This window comes from Protopterus annectens, chromosome 11.part0, assembly GCF_019279795.1.
Source record: "Protopterus annectens isolate FY-2018-M chromosome 11.part0, PAN1.0, whole genome shotgun sequence".
Taxonomy (NCBI): Eukaryota; Metazoa; Chordata; order Ceratodontiformes; family Protopteridae; genus Protopterus; species Protopterus annectens.
The window spans coordinates 121,579,106-121,595,326 of record NC_056745.1 but is presented as its reverse complement, the minus strand read 5'-3'; the positions used below and the strand labels follow the sequence as shown (position 1 = coordinate 121,595,326).

The 16,221-nt window shown below is 42.2% G+C and overlaps 1 protein-coding gene across 1 annotated transcript in view; it reads right to left on the bottom strand.

Annotated features, from left to right (window-relative positions):
• Positions 1-2,413: 2,413 nt before the first annotated feature.
• Positions 2,414-16,221, bottom strand: part of LOC122815199 (serine/threonine-protein kinase WNK1-like) — a 3,137,204-nt gene continuing 3,123,396 nt past the window's right edge. The window contains exon 22 of the mRNA XM_044087493.1: positions 2,414-5,550. Within this exon, the coding sequence (XP_043943428.1) occupies positions 5,224-5,550 (327 nt within the window). The 3' untranslated portion in view covers positions 2,414-5,223. The remainder of the gene's footprint in view (positions 5,551-16,221) is intronic.

Genomic DNA, 16,221 nt, shown 5'->3' with positions numbered 1-16,221 from the left:
ATTTTTTAAGACCCACTGGTCCTTGGTTATAGAGACCCAATTGTTCTTGAATTGGGTGAGCCTTCCTCCTAGCTTTTGATGAGTGAAAGAAGGGCAGAGGGGGAGTCATTGTGAGTGCTTGCCATAGAAGCTTGACGTAGAACTCCCTGCCTTAGAGACGGAAGTGGTTCATTGTTTGCTCTGTTGCTGGCCCTGGGATAGGGGCCTGGATGGCCTGTCCCTGGGGGGCTTACTTTAGCCCAGTCTTCTAGGTGCAGGGAAGGCCCAGTGATTAGAGGGAAAGTTCCTGCTGAATCTGGGAGGTTGAACTTGAAAGAAATCTTTTACTGTTTGCATAGATTTTGCTTGGTCTTCCATCTTTTTAAGCACCTCTTCTGCTTTTTCCCCAAACAGGCGTTCCTTATCTAGGGGTGCATCAGTAAGTTTTGACTTGGCATGATCAGGGAGAGGTGGTTCCTTCAGCCATGCAGGTCTTCGAATAACTGATCCTGTCACTGCTGCCCTGCTAGAGGCTTCTAGGGCGCCATATCCACATTGTAATGTGTGTCTGGCCACTTGACAAGCAGAGTGTAGTAATTCTGACAGGTCTTTTGAGTTGGCACTGTTAGGAAAGGTTGCAATCTTCTGTTTTAATTGTTCCAAAGTGTGTTGTTGATATTTTAATATATGAAACTGACAAATGATTGCTCTGATAGCTAAAGTTGCAGAGGTGCATACTTTCTTACCCCATCTGTCCAGAGCTCTGGAATCTTTGTCAGAAGGGGATTCTTGGCAGAACTAGTCTTAGCTCCTTTGGGTCTCTATGTAATGACCTCAGGGTCTGCAGCACGATTCCTGTACAGCTATTTGGGAGATTCCCGTACTCTGTAGTACCGGTCAGGTTTAGTTGGAGCAGGAGGCAGGACATCAGGGGCTAAGCTGGATTCATGGAAAACATCATCCACCACTTCCAAAATAGGCGGGATGGCCATGGGTCTGTGCTGGGGCAGGTCCAGAAACTCTCTAAGTCGTTTCTTTGACTGTGGGAAGCCTTGAGATTCATACTGAAAATGTTCCCTGAAGGAGTGAAGGGTTTCCCCAAAGGAGAGGTCCTCTGGAGGGGAGGCAGAAGGGATGGATTCCTCTGCATCTGAATCCTCAAACAATTAAGGGATGATGTTCCTCTTCAAAAGCAGAATAATCAGATTCCTCAAACTCTTGGTCTGTCATAATTTCTGGAGAAGGATGCCTTTTCCTTTTTGGAGTGGGGGCCTGAGTACCTCAGATAAGGGAGATGAGATCCTCCACCATTTTAAGCATTTGAGCTTGGGGTGGGGGAGCTGTAGCAAGATGGTGGCTAGAAGCAGATTTCCTAGGAGTGGCCTGGCTTCTAGGCTTGAGAGAATCCATCTGTCTTTGAGGATGCGAAGATGGCGGTTTCTGTCTAGAATTGGTAGTGTGAAAGGCCTCCTCAGAAGCCAGTGTCACGGCTCCAGACCCAACCAAGGCAGAGACAGCCAAAGGCTCGGAAGACTAAGTGGATTTCTGCAGCATACCGGACTCAGAAAGGGTCTCGGCAGAGGCCTGCGTAGAAAGCGAGTCAGGCATCAGGGGCTGCAAAAGCATCTCACTGCATTCCGGAGAACTGAAGACTTGCTTAGTGGTAGCATTGTCGGAAGGCTTAGCCTTGTGTGGCCTGTCTCTGTCTTTATCAGTACATTTTTTCGGAAAGTCGACAGATTGTTGGCTGACGGATGCCAAATTGGAATTTGAAGTCAGAACACGAAAATAATTGTCTACAAAAAGAGCTCTACGGTGAATTGTTCTTGCATTAAAGAAGGCACAGAACCGGCAACGAAGGATGTTGTGATCTGGACCTAAACAAGTGATGCAGTAAGAATGAAAGTCTCGGTGTGGGAACTGCTTCCCAAAGGCAAGACAATTGCTAACTTTTTCAGACATCGTTAGAGCAAGAAAAAAGGGTTCCCAACGGGGTACTTCGCTTTAGAAGTTTTCTGCTGAAATTCAGCTTCTGGTAGCGACTGATCGTGCAAACTGCTTCTGCTATGGGCTCCACGGCAAGAAAGACTGATGTAATGACGTCGGCTGCCTTGCTTTATAGCACTGGTGACCTGATGTCAGACTACAGGTGACGGAAGCCAGTGCACAAAAACATTCACTCTGGTATTCGGGCCGACCGAGGGCTACCACAGCAGGGATAAACTCACAGGTGATGACTGCAACAGTGAAACACGAACATCTACTAATCATTTTCAAGAACGAAGCATATAAAAGAAGTTTCAATGAAATGAGCTGTACTACATATATTACAGCTTGTCATGCTAAAATATGAAAGTGCAATATTTAGGACAGTGGTACAAGCTGAGAGCACCTTACTATGTTATCTCATGCAAATAAATGTTGTATCAAAGTGGAGGCTTTATCCATTTATTTATGTATATATATATTTTACAGTGTTAAATAATGGAAAACAATTCCAAAACAAAATCTGCTGCGTGAATGGTAGTAACGTGTAACATTTGCACAATAATTTAACTGGTCAGTAGCATTTCATGTTTGCATGTTTTAACTGTTTTTTCACAGGAGGGAAGTAATGACAAATGAAATCAATTTTCTGTGGACAGCATTTAAACGGGCTTATTAAAAGCAGTCAGACAACCTGTGCTCTACTCATCATTTTGTATGCGTTTTTAACAAATGTTTTACTGCAATGGATTCTGTATCTATGGAATTAGCAACCAGGAAGGCAATGACAGTAAATCAACACTTTGCACTCCAACAATGCAAACATCTGGCATGTAAGTAGTAACATTCAGTACCCACCCTCCTTCAAAGCAACATGAGGCAGTATAACCTTACTGTGTAACAATGTCTTCATTATTTTGCTCAACCACACATAAGGACTTCTAATCAACCTGTATTTCCTTTTCCAGTGTGTTTTAATGAGCAGAAGACAACTTGTAAACGCTTAAGCTTTTAGCACAAAGACTTCTTTCAGTGGAAGAAGTTCCACATATAAAACAAGCAGAACTCATGTGCAACACAGAAACAAGACTTCAATATTTTATATAAAAAAAAAAAAATCTTCATGTAATTACTGTTGTTCACGCAGCAACAGATGTTGGCTTTCTCAATGCAACAGCTCCCATGCAGCTGGACAGTACTACAATTTACAGGGCAACATACACTGTATGTCACTACTAATGAAGTTCTGCAACACATTTTGGAGGAACAGAAGATATGCTCACATTCTAGCCTTCCATCTGAATGGGTAATAAGCAGTTACTGAAAGGACGGAGCTTACTGCAGCCCTACAGAGTAATACTAGTGAATTTGCAATAAAAGCAAAGAATGTAAAAATGCTCAAAGGATCAGGAAAGGCAACAACCATTTGTTGACTGAAAAGGAAGAAAACATTAAAACAGAATCCAATGGCAAGAATGTAAGTCTTCTAAAGACTTCTATCCTTTGCTCCATGGCTGTTTGTACGACCTAAGGGAAAGGGACCTCAAGCCTTGCAAGATAGTCCTATGTTTACTCCATATATTGTTGTCACCTACAATAACCGTGTTTTTTCTCTAAACATTTGTTGATTTTCAGTCTTTAGACAATTGTGAAAGGCCTTGGTGCCACTATAACATGGAGCTGCACAATTTAACTGGTCAGTCTGGTTTCACCTTTCCTGCTTAGTGACAAAGCCACACAAGTGCATTCAATGATCATGTCTGACATGGGCTCAGTGCAATGACACTACTAAAGAAAGATTATTACAGAAATGTAAAAAAAAAAGTTCCATCTATTTAAAGTACAAAAGCAAGCCAATACTGAAAAAACTCTTGAATGTATCAGCGGTGTTTCACTTCACTTTTTAGGCATACAGTGTTTTCAGAGTGCTTTTTTAGAAAGTTCCCTCACTCGGCAGAAAAGCACTATGATCTTGACCAGTCATCACAAAAACTGATATCTTTTCCATCTGAACTACACAGTAATTTACAGCACGTCAAGAAAAAGGTAACAGTACTACAAAAAAGCAGTTTGAAATCTTTTAAGTTCTAATGATTTATACCTTTTTTGTTAACCAGGCCTACAGTGAGCTAAACCCTTCCCTCCTTCGGAATTTAAAGAGTAGGATGCCAAGCACAGTCTTGCAGAAAACAAAACATAAACATTAAATTCAAGGCACTATGTATCCAGCAAGCATACTGGGAACAGGAACAAATAAAAAAAATTAAAAGTTATTCAAGTACATTTATACAATTTTACATTCACATTTATCTAATACAAAGAAAATACAAAGAAATTTTAAAGTGACTTGAATAGTACACAAGAGTAGCTAGCCTTTTCTTAAACGTTCATTCCCCCGACAATCTTCCATTTAACTGCTATTGTCTGACATTTATAGCACATCGTTTTGATTATCAAAGAATGATGGGCTCTGCCCCCTTTTTACTACATGTGTGTGTGCGCAAACATATGTTATGTATGCATATATATGCAAGTACAGGGGGAGACGCATACAAATTTCTCTGATGAATTAAACACTGTTGTTTTACCATACAACCCCATGATAAAAAATAGCAGATAACAACCACTGCAGCCTTCTGTATCGACAGCCAATACTTGTACTGCAATTCTCTCAATATCAGCACAGATTCCTACAGTCAAGCCCTGCAACAGCTGTAAATCTTTCATGTTACTAATTAAGGGTAGCTTTACTATGCTCTGCCGTCAGATGTAGATAACCAACAGTTGTGGAATACAAATAGCAATGCTGTATGAACTGCTGAAAAGGCACAGAAGTGAAAGCAAATGCCAATCTGTATAATCAAGGAGACTGGAGGATTTATACAGGGTGGTGTTGGGGGAAGCACCGTGATGCTCAATGAATTTGATCTTTCCTCACCAGCTGAAATGAACACAGAGTTAACAATCCAAGCCCTACCTTGAATCACACACATTCAATAAGCCCCAAAATTAAGGAAGCGATTGAATGCTTCACACCCTCTACCCCATTTTGCCTCCTGAGACATGACACCCTCTGCCTAAACCCCATAGATTTGATCACTAAATATTCACATGGGAGAAAAGCCTTGTCAAAAGTGAGTTATTCACAGCCTCCTCCGAGTTACTTTGTCAGTGCAAAATGAGTTCCATAGGATTAGACATGGTTTAGGTGTTGCTTAGTCCCCTACTCAGTACATTTGTCCTAAAGTTGCAGAATTGCTACGTTGTCCGCAAGTTGGAGCCAGGAGGATTGCTGATCGATTTCTGCAAAGTGGTGACACTGAAACCTTGCAGGGAGGTTGCTGTACCAGGAGTAACAGTCTGAAACTGACCTAGGGCCTGTGGAGCCGAGCCTGTAGTTGCTGTCCACTGTGTGCTATATGGTGCTGCTGAAAACCCATACTGAGGAGGTGGACACACTATTTTACGAGACGGTCCCAAAGAAGAAACTGATGCTGCAGGTATAGAGGTGGAACCTGACAGAGATGAGTTTAATGAACTGCAAAGATGACCTGGTGCAGAGAATTTTCTTGTCATTCCTGGTGCCTGTAATACAAGAAAAAATAAAACATAACAGTTGAGAGCCAAAACAGTATAAGAAAACTATTTTCACAAAGACACTGTTAAAGATCCCCCGGCATCAGCAAGTGCACTTTACAGCAAGAAAGAAAAGATGTCATTTCCATACAAAAATTAATTTAACAGAAAACAAAATGCTGCCACTAAGCGAACAGATCATAATCTGTGGATAAAGGAGGCATTACTGTTATTACTTATGTCATAACCTGCTACTCATTCATCTCAGTATTATGAATATCTCTTTGGCCTCCTACCAGGGTTTCCAGTACTGGTGTAATGCATGTAGCAGACATAACATGCCTGAGAAGGTTATGTTTATGAACATCAGAATTTGAGTTATACTTCCCTGAGGTAGTGAACCAAAGCCACATACTGAGTGCTGTGATCAGCTTTTATTTATCATGGTTATTACAAATTTTACTCAGTACTACTACAGGATGATACACTAAGTGGGAACTGCATCCAAATCAGCATTCATTATACAGATTACAGGTTGACTTATTAAGACATGACCTTATTTCATAAGATATTCTTAAGAGTACGCCATCATTTAGTAAGACAAGTGAACTACATCCTTGCCCTGTACTGTGAATCATTCACATGCATTTGAGAAAATTCCTGTCCTTGCATTTCTACCCACTCTAGAAGAATTTACTCATTCCCATAATCTGATCTGAAGGGGAAAAAACAACATCCAGTGGGAAGCAGTCATTTCACTTTCGCCCAATGGCAAGAATCCTCTGGCCTGGAGGTTAATTCCAGCAGGAAGGAATGATCACTAAAACCCAATGATTGGTGAACGTCATATGGTGAGCCAGAATTTTAAAATCCGACGAATGACCAATGTTCTCGAGCCTTATGAAATGTTTCCGGCTTCAAGGGACCCCTCAAGCCCTTCCGAGGGACGATTTAACATCCTATGAAAAGCTGACTTCTATGCCTTTCTCGTGTTTTTGTCTCCAAATAGTGAATTATTATATGATCTTAAATAAATTTATATGATAGAATTATATAAACACACTAACCTTATGTATCAGAACATTCACAGCACTCATCTGCCCTTTATAAGAACTAGTAATAAAAGAATCACTGAAAGAAAAAGGAAGCCTGTCTTTATTCCATGTCGTTTATGTTAAAACTTAGCTTGGGTTTACTCTAGCTGTTTACAATCTTTCAATACACTCTAGATGTGGTATCCCATATGGAGCAATGGTAATGTTTATGGTTTATACTGATGTGCTTAGCTGATGCACTGCACACAATTCATATGCCTTATATTGCAAAAGAAAAAAATTATCAGAATGTACAAAATGCTTTACATTCAAGACACTAGATAATCATTACGGTGATCAAGGACGACTATGGGCCATAAACAGAACATATATATATATATATATATTTTTTTGAGTGCAGCACATCCAGCAATGCACAGCATTTTAAAAGAAATATAATACTTGCCAAATGCGTTGATGGGATTATACTTATAGGTTTATAGGCAAGTACTAGGCTGGCTGCCTTTGTGGGCCATTTTAAGCCTAGCTAATTACTCTTTTTGTTCTCTAAATAACCTTTTGCACTGACCATTTGGTTATAGATTGGCATACCAATCCCCAATCAATAACTACATAGTACCCCTAACAACAACAACTGGGATTATATCACAGATAATGTAAGGTGACCCATGCATGGGATAAAACATTTAGGAGCTACCTCTGTCTAGTAGTAGTACAGGGGGCAGTCCTGGGGTAAATCTTCTGTTTCCCACCCACAGATCTGAGTTGCAAATGTATATGGACAGGGATGAACTTTGTTTTATGTCGATGGTGAACTCTGTAGTTCTTTAAACTGGACAAGGTGAAGCTGAAGAACATTGACTCAAATCATTGAAAAAAATGAATGACAGCACTAGTAGAGTAAAACACTGCTGAGAAAATAAAACGCTTGACACTTCACAAGATCTAGTGGCAAACTATTATAGAATGGAGGGACAAATTAACGTGTGTGTGTGACATTATTAAAATATATATTAAAACAGAAATGAACATTACATACTTACTATACTTGAATAACACCCTCTGTCCATTTCAACTTTGGGACCAGTTAGCTGCAGACTGCATTCCCTTACCACCCTTGAGTCCCCCCAACCCCACAGCTCTCATAACGCACCATACCTCCTCTGTTAACCAGAATGAGTTTGCCCTAAACATACATAGGACCTTCTAACTAAACACACCCCTCAGAGCCGATCCTTCAGGGTTCTGTGCAGAGCAAGTAGAAGGGAAAGAGGTGGGAATGCAGTTACTGAAGTTGACAAATGTGGGTCACAAAGCTCTAATGTTACCATAAGTACATATCCACTTCAGTTGCAGGGAAGAGTTCCCTGCTATGACCTATCCACATAGAATACACCATAGCATGGTGTCCTTGAAGGTATACATTGACCGCAATATCACCTCCAATTTATATATTTTTTCAGAAGTGAGCAGTGAATCTCCTGTCACAGCTCTGCAAATACGATCAACTGAGGAGTTCCTAAAAATTTCTGTGATGTAGATACAACTGCAGCAGACTGTACTTCAGGTTTCCCCTGCTAAGGTGTTGTACTGTGCACAGAAAATGATAAGATAGTTTGTTTAGCCATTAAGGCAGGATGACCTTTGAAGCCTTTTGCACCAATTTATTTGGATCAAAAGACTAATAACTCAATTTACCTCATTGTCTTCTGTCTAGATACAAGCATAATTGACAAGGTACATCTAGGCAATGCAATAAATAGCCCCCTCCACTCCTTTTGCGACACTGAGGAAAGATGATGGGGAAGTTGATTTTCTGATTATGCTAAAGATCCACTACCACCTTAGAGAAACTCAATCCTTGTGAAATGCAATTCAAGAAAGGGTTTGATGACAGGTCCTGAATTTCAGAAATTCTCCTAGTAAATATCACCACCATCAAAATGTGCATCTTCCATGACAAAAAAGCTGTGTAAGTAAACTTACCAAAAAAAGAAGTTATGTACTCACCATAACGTTCCATGTTTGTTGTCGTTCATTCTTACAATGATGGGTTCGGAGCCGATTCTCGGCTCCAACTCGGCCAAATACTTAGCTGAAAGTCTCAAACCTGGCTTGTGGCAAGACGGTATCCCACAATGCAGTGGTGTAATTCCCCAGATATTGTTTGCTGCTACTACTGAACGACATGTACACTATATACATATCTACAAACATATACATATATCCAAGTCCATACTATATTTACTGGAAGGAGAAACAACCTGAGACAAAGAACTCCTGAAAGTAGTAAAAAAATCTACCAGGTCCACAAGTTGTCTTTGGCAGGGGGACGGAGGGAGGGTTCATAAGAATGAACGGTGAGATGGACAACAAACATGGAACACAACTTCTTCATGTTATGTTGTCCTATCTCGCCTTCATTCTTACAATGATGGGACAGCGTCCCTAGTACCTTTACCCTGGGTGGCTCACGGGAGTACACCTTTAAGCACCATGGAACCAAAGGATGCCCTGTCCCTGGAGGCCAAATCCACTTTGTAATGAGTGATAAAAGTATGTAGAGTAGACCAAGTAGCTGCTGCCCAAATATCCATGGGAATTCTGGCTTGAAATCAGATGACGTAGCCATTGCTCTAGTGGAATGAGCCTTCAATTTGAAAGGTAAATCTTTGTGATTTGAGTTACAGATGAATGTAATACAATCTGAAAGCCAATTGGAAAGAGTAGTTTTTGGACAGAGGTTCCTTTTTTGCATCAGAGAAGGATACAAATAATTGGTCAAATTTTCTGAAGTCTTTGGTCCTGTGCAAATAGAATCCGAGTTGTATGTGCATGTCCAGTTGATGTAATTTGTACTCTGCCTTGTTGCTATGATTAAGAAAGAACACTGGAAATTCTATAGATTGATTTATGGTGTTTTGAGAAGAGACTTTAGGTAGAAAGGATGGGTTTGTACATAAGGATACCCTATCCTTATGAAAAATCAAATATGGTGGTTTAAAAGAAAGAGCTAGCAACTCTGACACTCTTCTTGCAGAAGTTATAGCCACTAGAAACACGGTATTCCAGGAAAGGAACTTGAGGTCTGAAGATGAAGAGGGCTCAAAAGGTGGTAACGTCAGATGAGACGAAAAAATTTAGATCCCAAGAAGAAAGGGGTTCCTTAAAGAGAGGTCTTAATAAGGAGGCACCTTTTAAGAAGACTCTACACAACCTATGTGACATTAAGTTGGAAGTATAATCACCAATGTGAAAATCAGAAATTGCAGCAAGTTGAACTCTTTTGGTTGCTGCAGCTGAGCCTTGTTGAAACAGCTCCGCCAAAAATCCCAAAATAGAATGAATAGGTGCAGAAAAAGGATCGATGTTCCTGTCTTGAGCCCAAAGGGAAAACCTCTTCCATTTACTAGAATACAGCTTTCTAGTGGAAGCTTTATGCGAGGACATTAAGATATGTCTAACTGTAGGAGTGAAATTGTGAAGCCTGACTAAATTGGGAAGTGGAACAGCCAAGCTGTCAGTTTTAGGGTGTGGAGAGAAGGATGAAGCTCCCCTGACATGTGAGTCAGCAGATCTGGCACTGGGTCCAGAATCCAAGGCTTCTCCTGAAGATGAGGCCAAAGGAAGGGGAACCAAACTTGGCAAGGCCAGTACAGAGCAATGAGAATTATCCTGCTTCCCGAGCATTGTGCTTTCTGAATTACTCTGGGTATGAGAGGAAATGGAGGAATGGCATACAGAAGTCCCGAGGACCAATCGTGAGCAAGTGCGTCTCTCGGTGTCTCCCCCGGAGGGGGGATTAGGGTAAAGTAGTTGCTGCACTTGGCATTCATGGTAGTAGCAAAGAGATCGCAGCAAGGCTGTACCATGTTTGGAAAATCATTTCCACTACATTGTGATTGAGAGACCACTCGTGAGGCATTAGGATTGCTTTGCTCAGCTTGTCCGCTATCACGTTGGACTTCCCCAGAATGTGCATTGCATTTAGAAAGTGCTGGGAAGAAACTGTCTATTGCCACACTCTTAGGGCTTTTCGACAAATGGGGTAAGATCTGGTTCCCCCCTGCTTGTTTATGTAACAAACCACAGACATATTGTCTGACTGTATCGCAATAGTCCCTACAGGGTGAGAGCCCTGAAGTGCTTGCAAAGCAATAAGCACTGCTCTCATGTCTAGAACATTTATATACAAGTGATCTTCGTGTTCTTGCCATGTACCTTGGACTGTTCTTCCCAGATAATGCCCCCCCACCCTATCTGGGAAGCGTGCGTGGTCACTGTAGCTATTGGTTGATGTGGAACAAAAGGTCTGCTATTGTCACGAGTGGAATGTATCCACCATCTTAAGTCGTTCTTGCAAGATTCTGTTATTCTGATCAGATGAGACATTGGAAGGTCTTGAAGTGACCATTAGGAGAACAATAGCCATTGAAGGATCCTCAAGTGCATTCTGGCAAGAGGGACCAGTGAAATCGTGGAGCCCATTGTTCCTAGTAATCTTATAATTATACTGCAGATAATATATAACATATATTATGTTTTTTAACCATGTTTTTTTTAACTATGTGAAGTTATACAATGTGTTTTTCATTCAGTTATTTGAATAAGTTTTAGTTGTAAATGTTTCTATGCATGAAAGAGTTAATACGCACTAGTGAAGTGATTTTTACCGGGAAACATTGTGATTGGTTGGAGCTTTGTATAAGAAATGGGGAAATGATGTATTGTACTGTCTGATGAAACAGCTTTGGCTGCGAAAGCGCTCACCTTTTTACTTGGATTAAATTGTTTGATGATTTTATCAGCCATGGTCTGGTATCTCCTATTCTTTTTATTTTGTAATCTTAGAATTATCTTTGCTTTCACTTTGGTCTTAGGAAGGAGGAGAAGCATCTTCTGTCGGAGTGCTATAACTCTTTCTGTTGGAAGACATGCTACCATAGATGAAGTGTCTAGATCTGCGCCTATGAATGCAATATGCTGACAGGGCAACAAGGCAGATTTTTGAAAGTTTACTGTAATGCCCAGCTGATTGCAGATGTCCAAAGTTAGGTCCCTGGCTTGTAGGAGTAGATGCTTGGTGGTGGCAGATAGGAGCCAGTCATCTAGATAGGGAAACGCATGGAATCCTAGACATCAAAGGTGAGCCATGACTACTGCCATACATTTGGTGAACACTCTGGGGGCTGTAGTGATACCAAAGGGCAGAGCTCTGAACTGGTGATGGCTGGTTCCCAGCTGGAAGCCTAAGTACCTTCTTAATGTCCTGTCGATTTTTATGTGGTAGTAAGCATCTTGAAGGTCTATCGAGCACATCCAATCGTCTTTCCCTAAAAAGGGAAGTATAGACTGCAGTGTCACCATTCGGAACTTTGACTTCTTGACAGATTTGTTTAACTTGCTTAGGTCTAATATGGACCTCCAGTCCCCTGTTCTTTTTGGCACCAAAAAGAATCATGAGTAAGTTCCGAATCCTATTTGGTCTGCAGGGACTTCTTGGATGACTCTTTTGTGGAGCCACATTTGAATCGCTACAATTGCTTGTTCCTTAGATTGGGTGGAACATCTGGGATTGTTTTGGTCTGTGGAACAGAGTTGGAAAAAAGGATGGAGTATCCTCTAGATATAATATTTAGTATCCATTTGTTTGTGAAATTTTGCCAAGCTTATGGGTACAGTGACAAACGTCCCCCAACTGCCTCCAGAGGATAGCAGTTGTACCTCCTTTCAGGAGCGCTAAGGGCGTCTGCGAAAGGAATCACGGTCACCCTGGTTTTGCGGGCCCCCACTGCATCTGGGGCAGCATCTACCATTACTACCTCCCCCTCTGCCCCTGGGGAAGGTATCACGCCGGGCATCCTGTAAAAATCTCTGGGATCTTTTTTCAACCACATCTTTCCGCTCTTCTGGCCTTTAGGATAAGGTCTTGAAGGTACAGAAAAACGTACTCCAAGAGCAGAGACAGTTTTCCCTTGCTGTTCGCACCGGGTTAGTGTGTCTTTTACTTTGGGTACAAAGAGTGAGGAACCATCAAAAGGGGCATTAGCAAAGGTAGACTTAAAGGGCTCTGCAAAATTGCACAAGCACATCCAGGAGCGTCTCCTAAGGGAAACTCCAGAACCCGCTGCCCTGCTCACTCCATCTGCTGCGTAGGATATGAGCCTCATGGAGGAAATGACAATGGAATTTAAGGTGGACAGCTGGGAGGAGACCTTCTCATTCACCCGCACAGCTAATGAACCTTATAGAGCATCTCCTAGCTTTTTCAGGAGATCTCTTTGTAGCCTTGTAAAGTGGGATAAGTAGTTCAGCGATTACAATGAGAAAGCCGCTGAAGAAAAGACATGCTTCCTGTATCTGTCCATCATTCCAGAATCTTTATTCGTAGGATGAACAGATGAGGAAGGCTCTGCAAGTTCCTTCTTGGCGGCTGCTGCCACCACCATAGCATCTACGGGTACCCCCTTGGTTAGAAAATCCTTGCTCAATGGAGATAAAAATTTGTTTTGCCTCCGAGGGACCTGTTCCGTAGAGTCAGGTGACTCCCACGCCTTTCGACTAATCAGGTCCATTAGCTCATCGAAAGGCAGAGACACCCAGGAGGCTGAAGGTTGAGACCCAAAAGCCTTCAGGTACACTGACTCCTCATCAGAAGGAGTGGTGGCCAGCCAGCCACCTCTTTGCTTGAGGATCTCTAAAATATCTGCAAATGAGATATCATCAGAGGACGTCTGTGGGGACCCTTCCGACTCATCGAGATCAGTGCCTGAAGTGATGGACTTGTCTGGGGAGTCACCATGCTTCCTCTTGCAGGCACTCTTCCGAGGTGGCTCCTCAGAAGGACATTCTGAGGAGGCCTTGGAGGAGAAGGGTTCACCCATTGGGGGATCCTGAGGCTCTGGATCTCTGCTGTCCTGTGCTATGGGTGGTGCCAAGACAGTAGCCGATGCCTTAGGGGGACAAGTACTGGCATTCTTCTATGGTGCTGAAGGGGGAGACAACACACTCCTCATCAGCTCAAAGGCGGATCCCGCTGGCTCCAAAGACTCCCCCGGCTCTGAGGAGACAGAGGAAGGCAATGGAACCAATGAGATCGGACCCAAGGCCGATGTGGGAGCCAAGCTAACCCAGGCAAACACTCCAAGGGGTAGACTCGGCACCGAAGATCGGGGCTGAGAATCCTCCCCAGGGCCGAACAGGGAACCCCGGCTCCCAGACAGTGCAGAGAGTCGGAGCAGATGTCAGCTCCGTGAACACTGAAGGGGGTCCCAGAACTGACGGGTCCACAGTAAGTGGTAAGTAAGCTCCGAAGGACCAGCTTGGCTCGGAGGAGGAACAACAGTGGGTACAGCAGGCTCTGAGACCAAATGGGTGGGAGCCGAGAATAATTTAGTCAGTGCCGGCGACTTCAGGAGTCTGCATACCACCCGTTCCAAGTCATCATCTGATAAGCTCCTGGTAGACCTGGAAGACAGGGAAGGACAGCGAGACCTATGAAGGATTGGTGATCTCAACGTCGGAGAAACCGGCGAAATATGAATGGACCGGCTCCGAGTGGAGGTATTTTGTGGCTCCGAAGACTTTGGAGCCAAAGTACCAGGCCTGTCAACCAAAAAGACCTCCGACGGCTCCGAGGATTGTGGAGCCGAGGAAGTAGTGGCCTTTGAAATTTTAAGAAGTTTGACTGGTGGCTCCGACTGAGCCGATGTTGCGGGTGAATGTCTTTTCTGAGACTTATCCTTTTTAGAGGAAGGAGACTAAGAAGAGGAAGAACTATGGATGGCTTCCTCAAAAGAAGGCTTTAAGAGCCCTTTCAGAATCAACTTGTTTCTCCTTTCCTGAAGTACTCTAGCATTAAAAGAATGACAAAAGGTGCAATCTTCTTGGAGATGAATGGCACCAAGGCAATAAATACATATAACATGCCCATCTGTGATGGACATTTTTTCTAAGCACTTCTGACATTTCTTAAAGCCCGAAGGCTTATGTTCTCCCTCTTTTTGGTCTTTGGACATTTTCAAGGCAATAGACCCTAAAGGCGACAGCAACAACAAGAAAAAATTTAGCTAAGACTAATATAGCTAAAGCTACACCAAAAGTTACTACAGGACAACACAAGAGCGACAACCAGGGGAAGAAAAAATAGAACCTCTAACTCAAATGGTTCTACTTTCTAGACAAGACAATAAAACACTACAAGCCCTCTAACTTAAATGGGCAAATTGCTCTCTAACTTAAACGAGCTATAAAGAGACTAACAGACGCCACCACTACATGGGATACCAAAAGGGCCTACAAAGCGATGGCAAAACCCGTGCTAATATCACTACCCAACAAAGAGCAGCAAAGAGGCACAAGTTAAATCAGCTATATATATGCAAATATAACAAGTTTAGACCAAGTTAACAGAAAAATTTGACAACTTAGCCACGGCCAAGATGAGCGCATCCAACCTCGTAAAGCGGCAAATGAGATCTGGGGAATTACACCACTGCATTGTGGAATACCTTCTTGCCATGAGCCAGGTTTGAGACTTTCAGCTAAGCATTCGGCTTGGCTCCGAACCCATCATTGTCTTAATTTTCCTGACTGAATTATTGTTTGCCTGACTGAATTATTTTATATATTTTCTGGCATTGTTTTATGTTTCTCATCTGTCCTGAAACTGCTTACCCCCTATTTCTGAGGTGGAGTTTATAAAACTGGTCTAGCAGCTTTTGAGTTATCGGATTGGTGTGATTCCCAAACAATCTGGAAATATATCTCTGATTGATAAGTATATGTCTTGGCATTTTAAACTTTCAGAGTTCTGCACTGTCTTAATTTTGCCTGACTGAATTATTGTTTGCCTGAATACATTTTATATATTTTCTGGCATTGTTTTATATTTCTCACCTGTCCTGAAACTGTTCCCCCCCACCCTATTCTTGGAGAGTTGTTATGGTTGGTGGCTTTGCAGTTGCCCGTCCCTACTGTACATTTGATCTGGGACACCCCTCCCAGTCTGGTGTTCACTCCACTTAATATAGAGAGAACATTTCAGAAGGCTAACCCACTTACCTTCTCCTCCTTCCTCTCTCCTTGCACTTTATAAAAAAAAAAAAAAACACTTTATTTTGCTTTTGCCTCTTCTTAAAATTACTCAGTTGCATTTATTCTGCTGCATTTATTACTGCTTGGTAGTAGCCTGATTAAATTTTAACTGTTATTCCAAGCCTTTCGGTTTAAGCACTTGGGCTTCAGACCTGTTGTTTTACATTAAGGTTTGTGGTCTGTGTTGTTATGGCAGGACAGGTAGCTTACATCCTTCTAAACTGGGAATTGCTGATTAAAGGCTCAGTGTCTGTTATTCTAAAAGTGTATTAGTTCTGGTTTAAGCACTTGGGCTTCAGGCCAGTTATTTTACATTAAGGAGGTTTGTGGGAGGAGAAGTTAGATTCTGCCCTTCTGAGCTGGAAATTTCTGGTTAAAGGATTATTGTGCCTGCTTATTTGAACTGTTTCTTTCTGAAATTGGAGCGCCTTGTTTGCTGTAGCATAGACTAAATTCAGGCATGCTGAATCTAGCTTTGCTTATATAACCTGAGCACTAATCCAGGCCATCTTTTTTGGAGAAGGTTCCC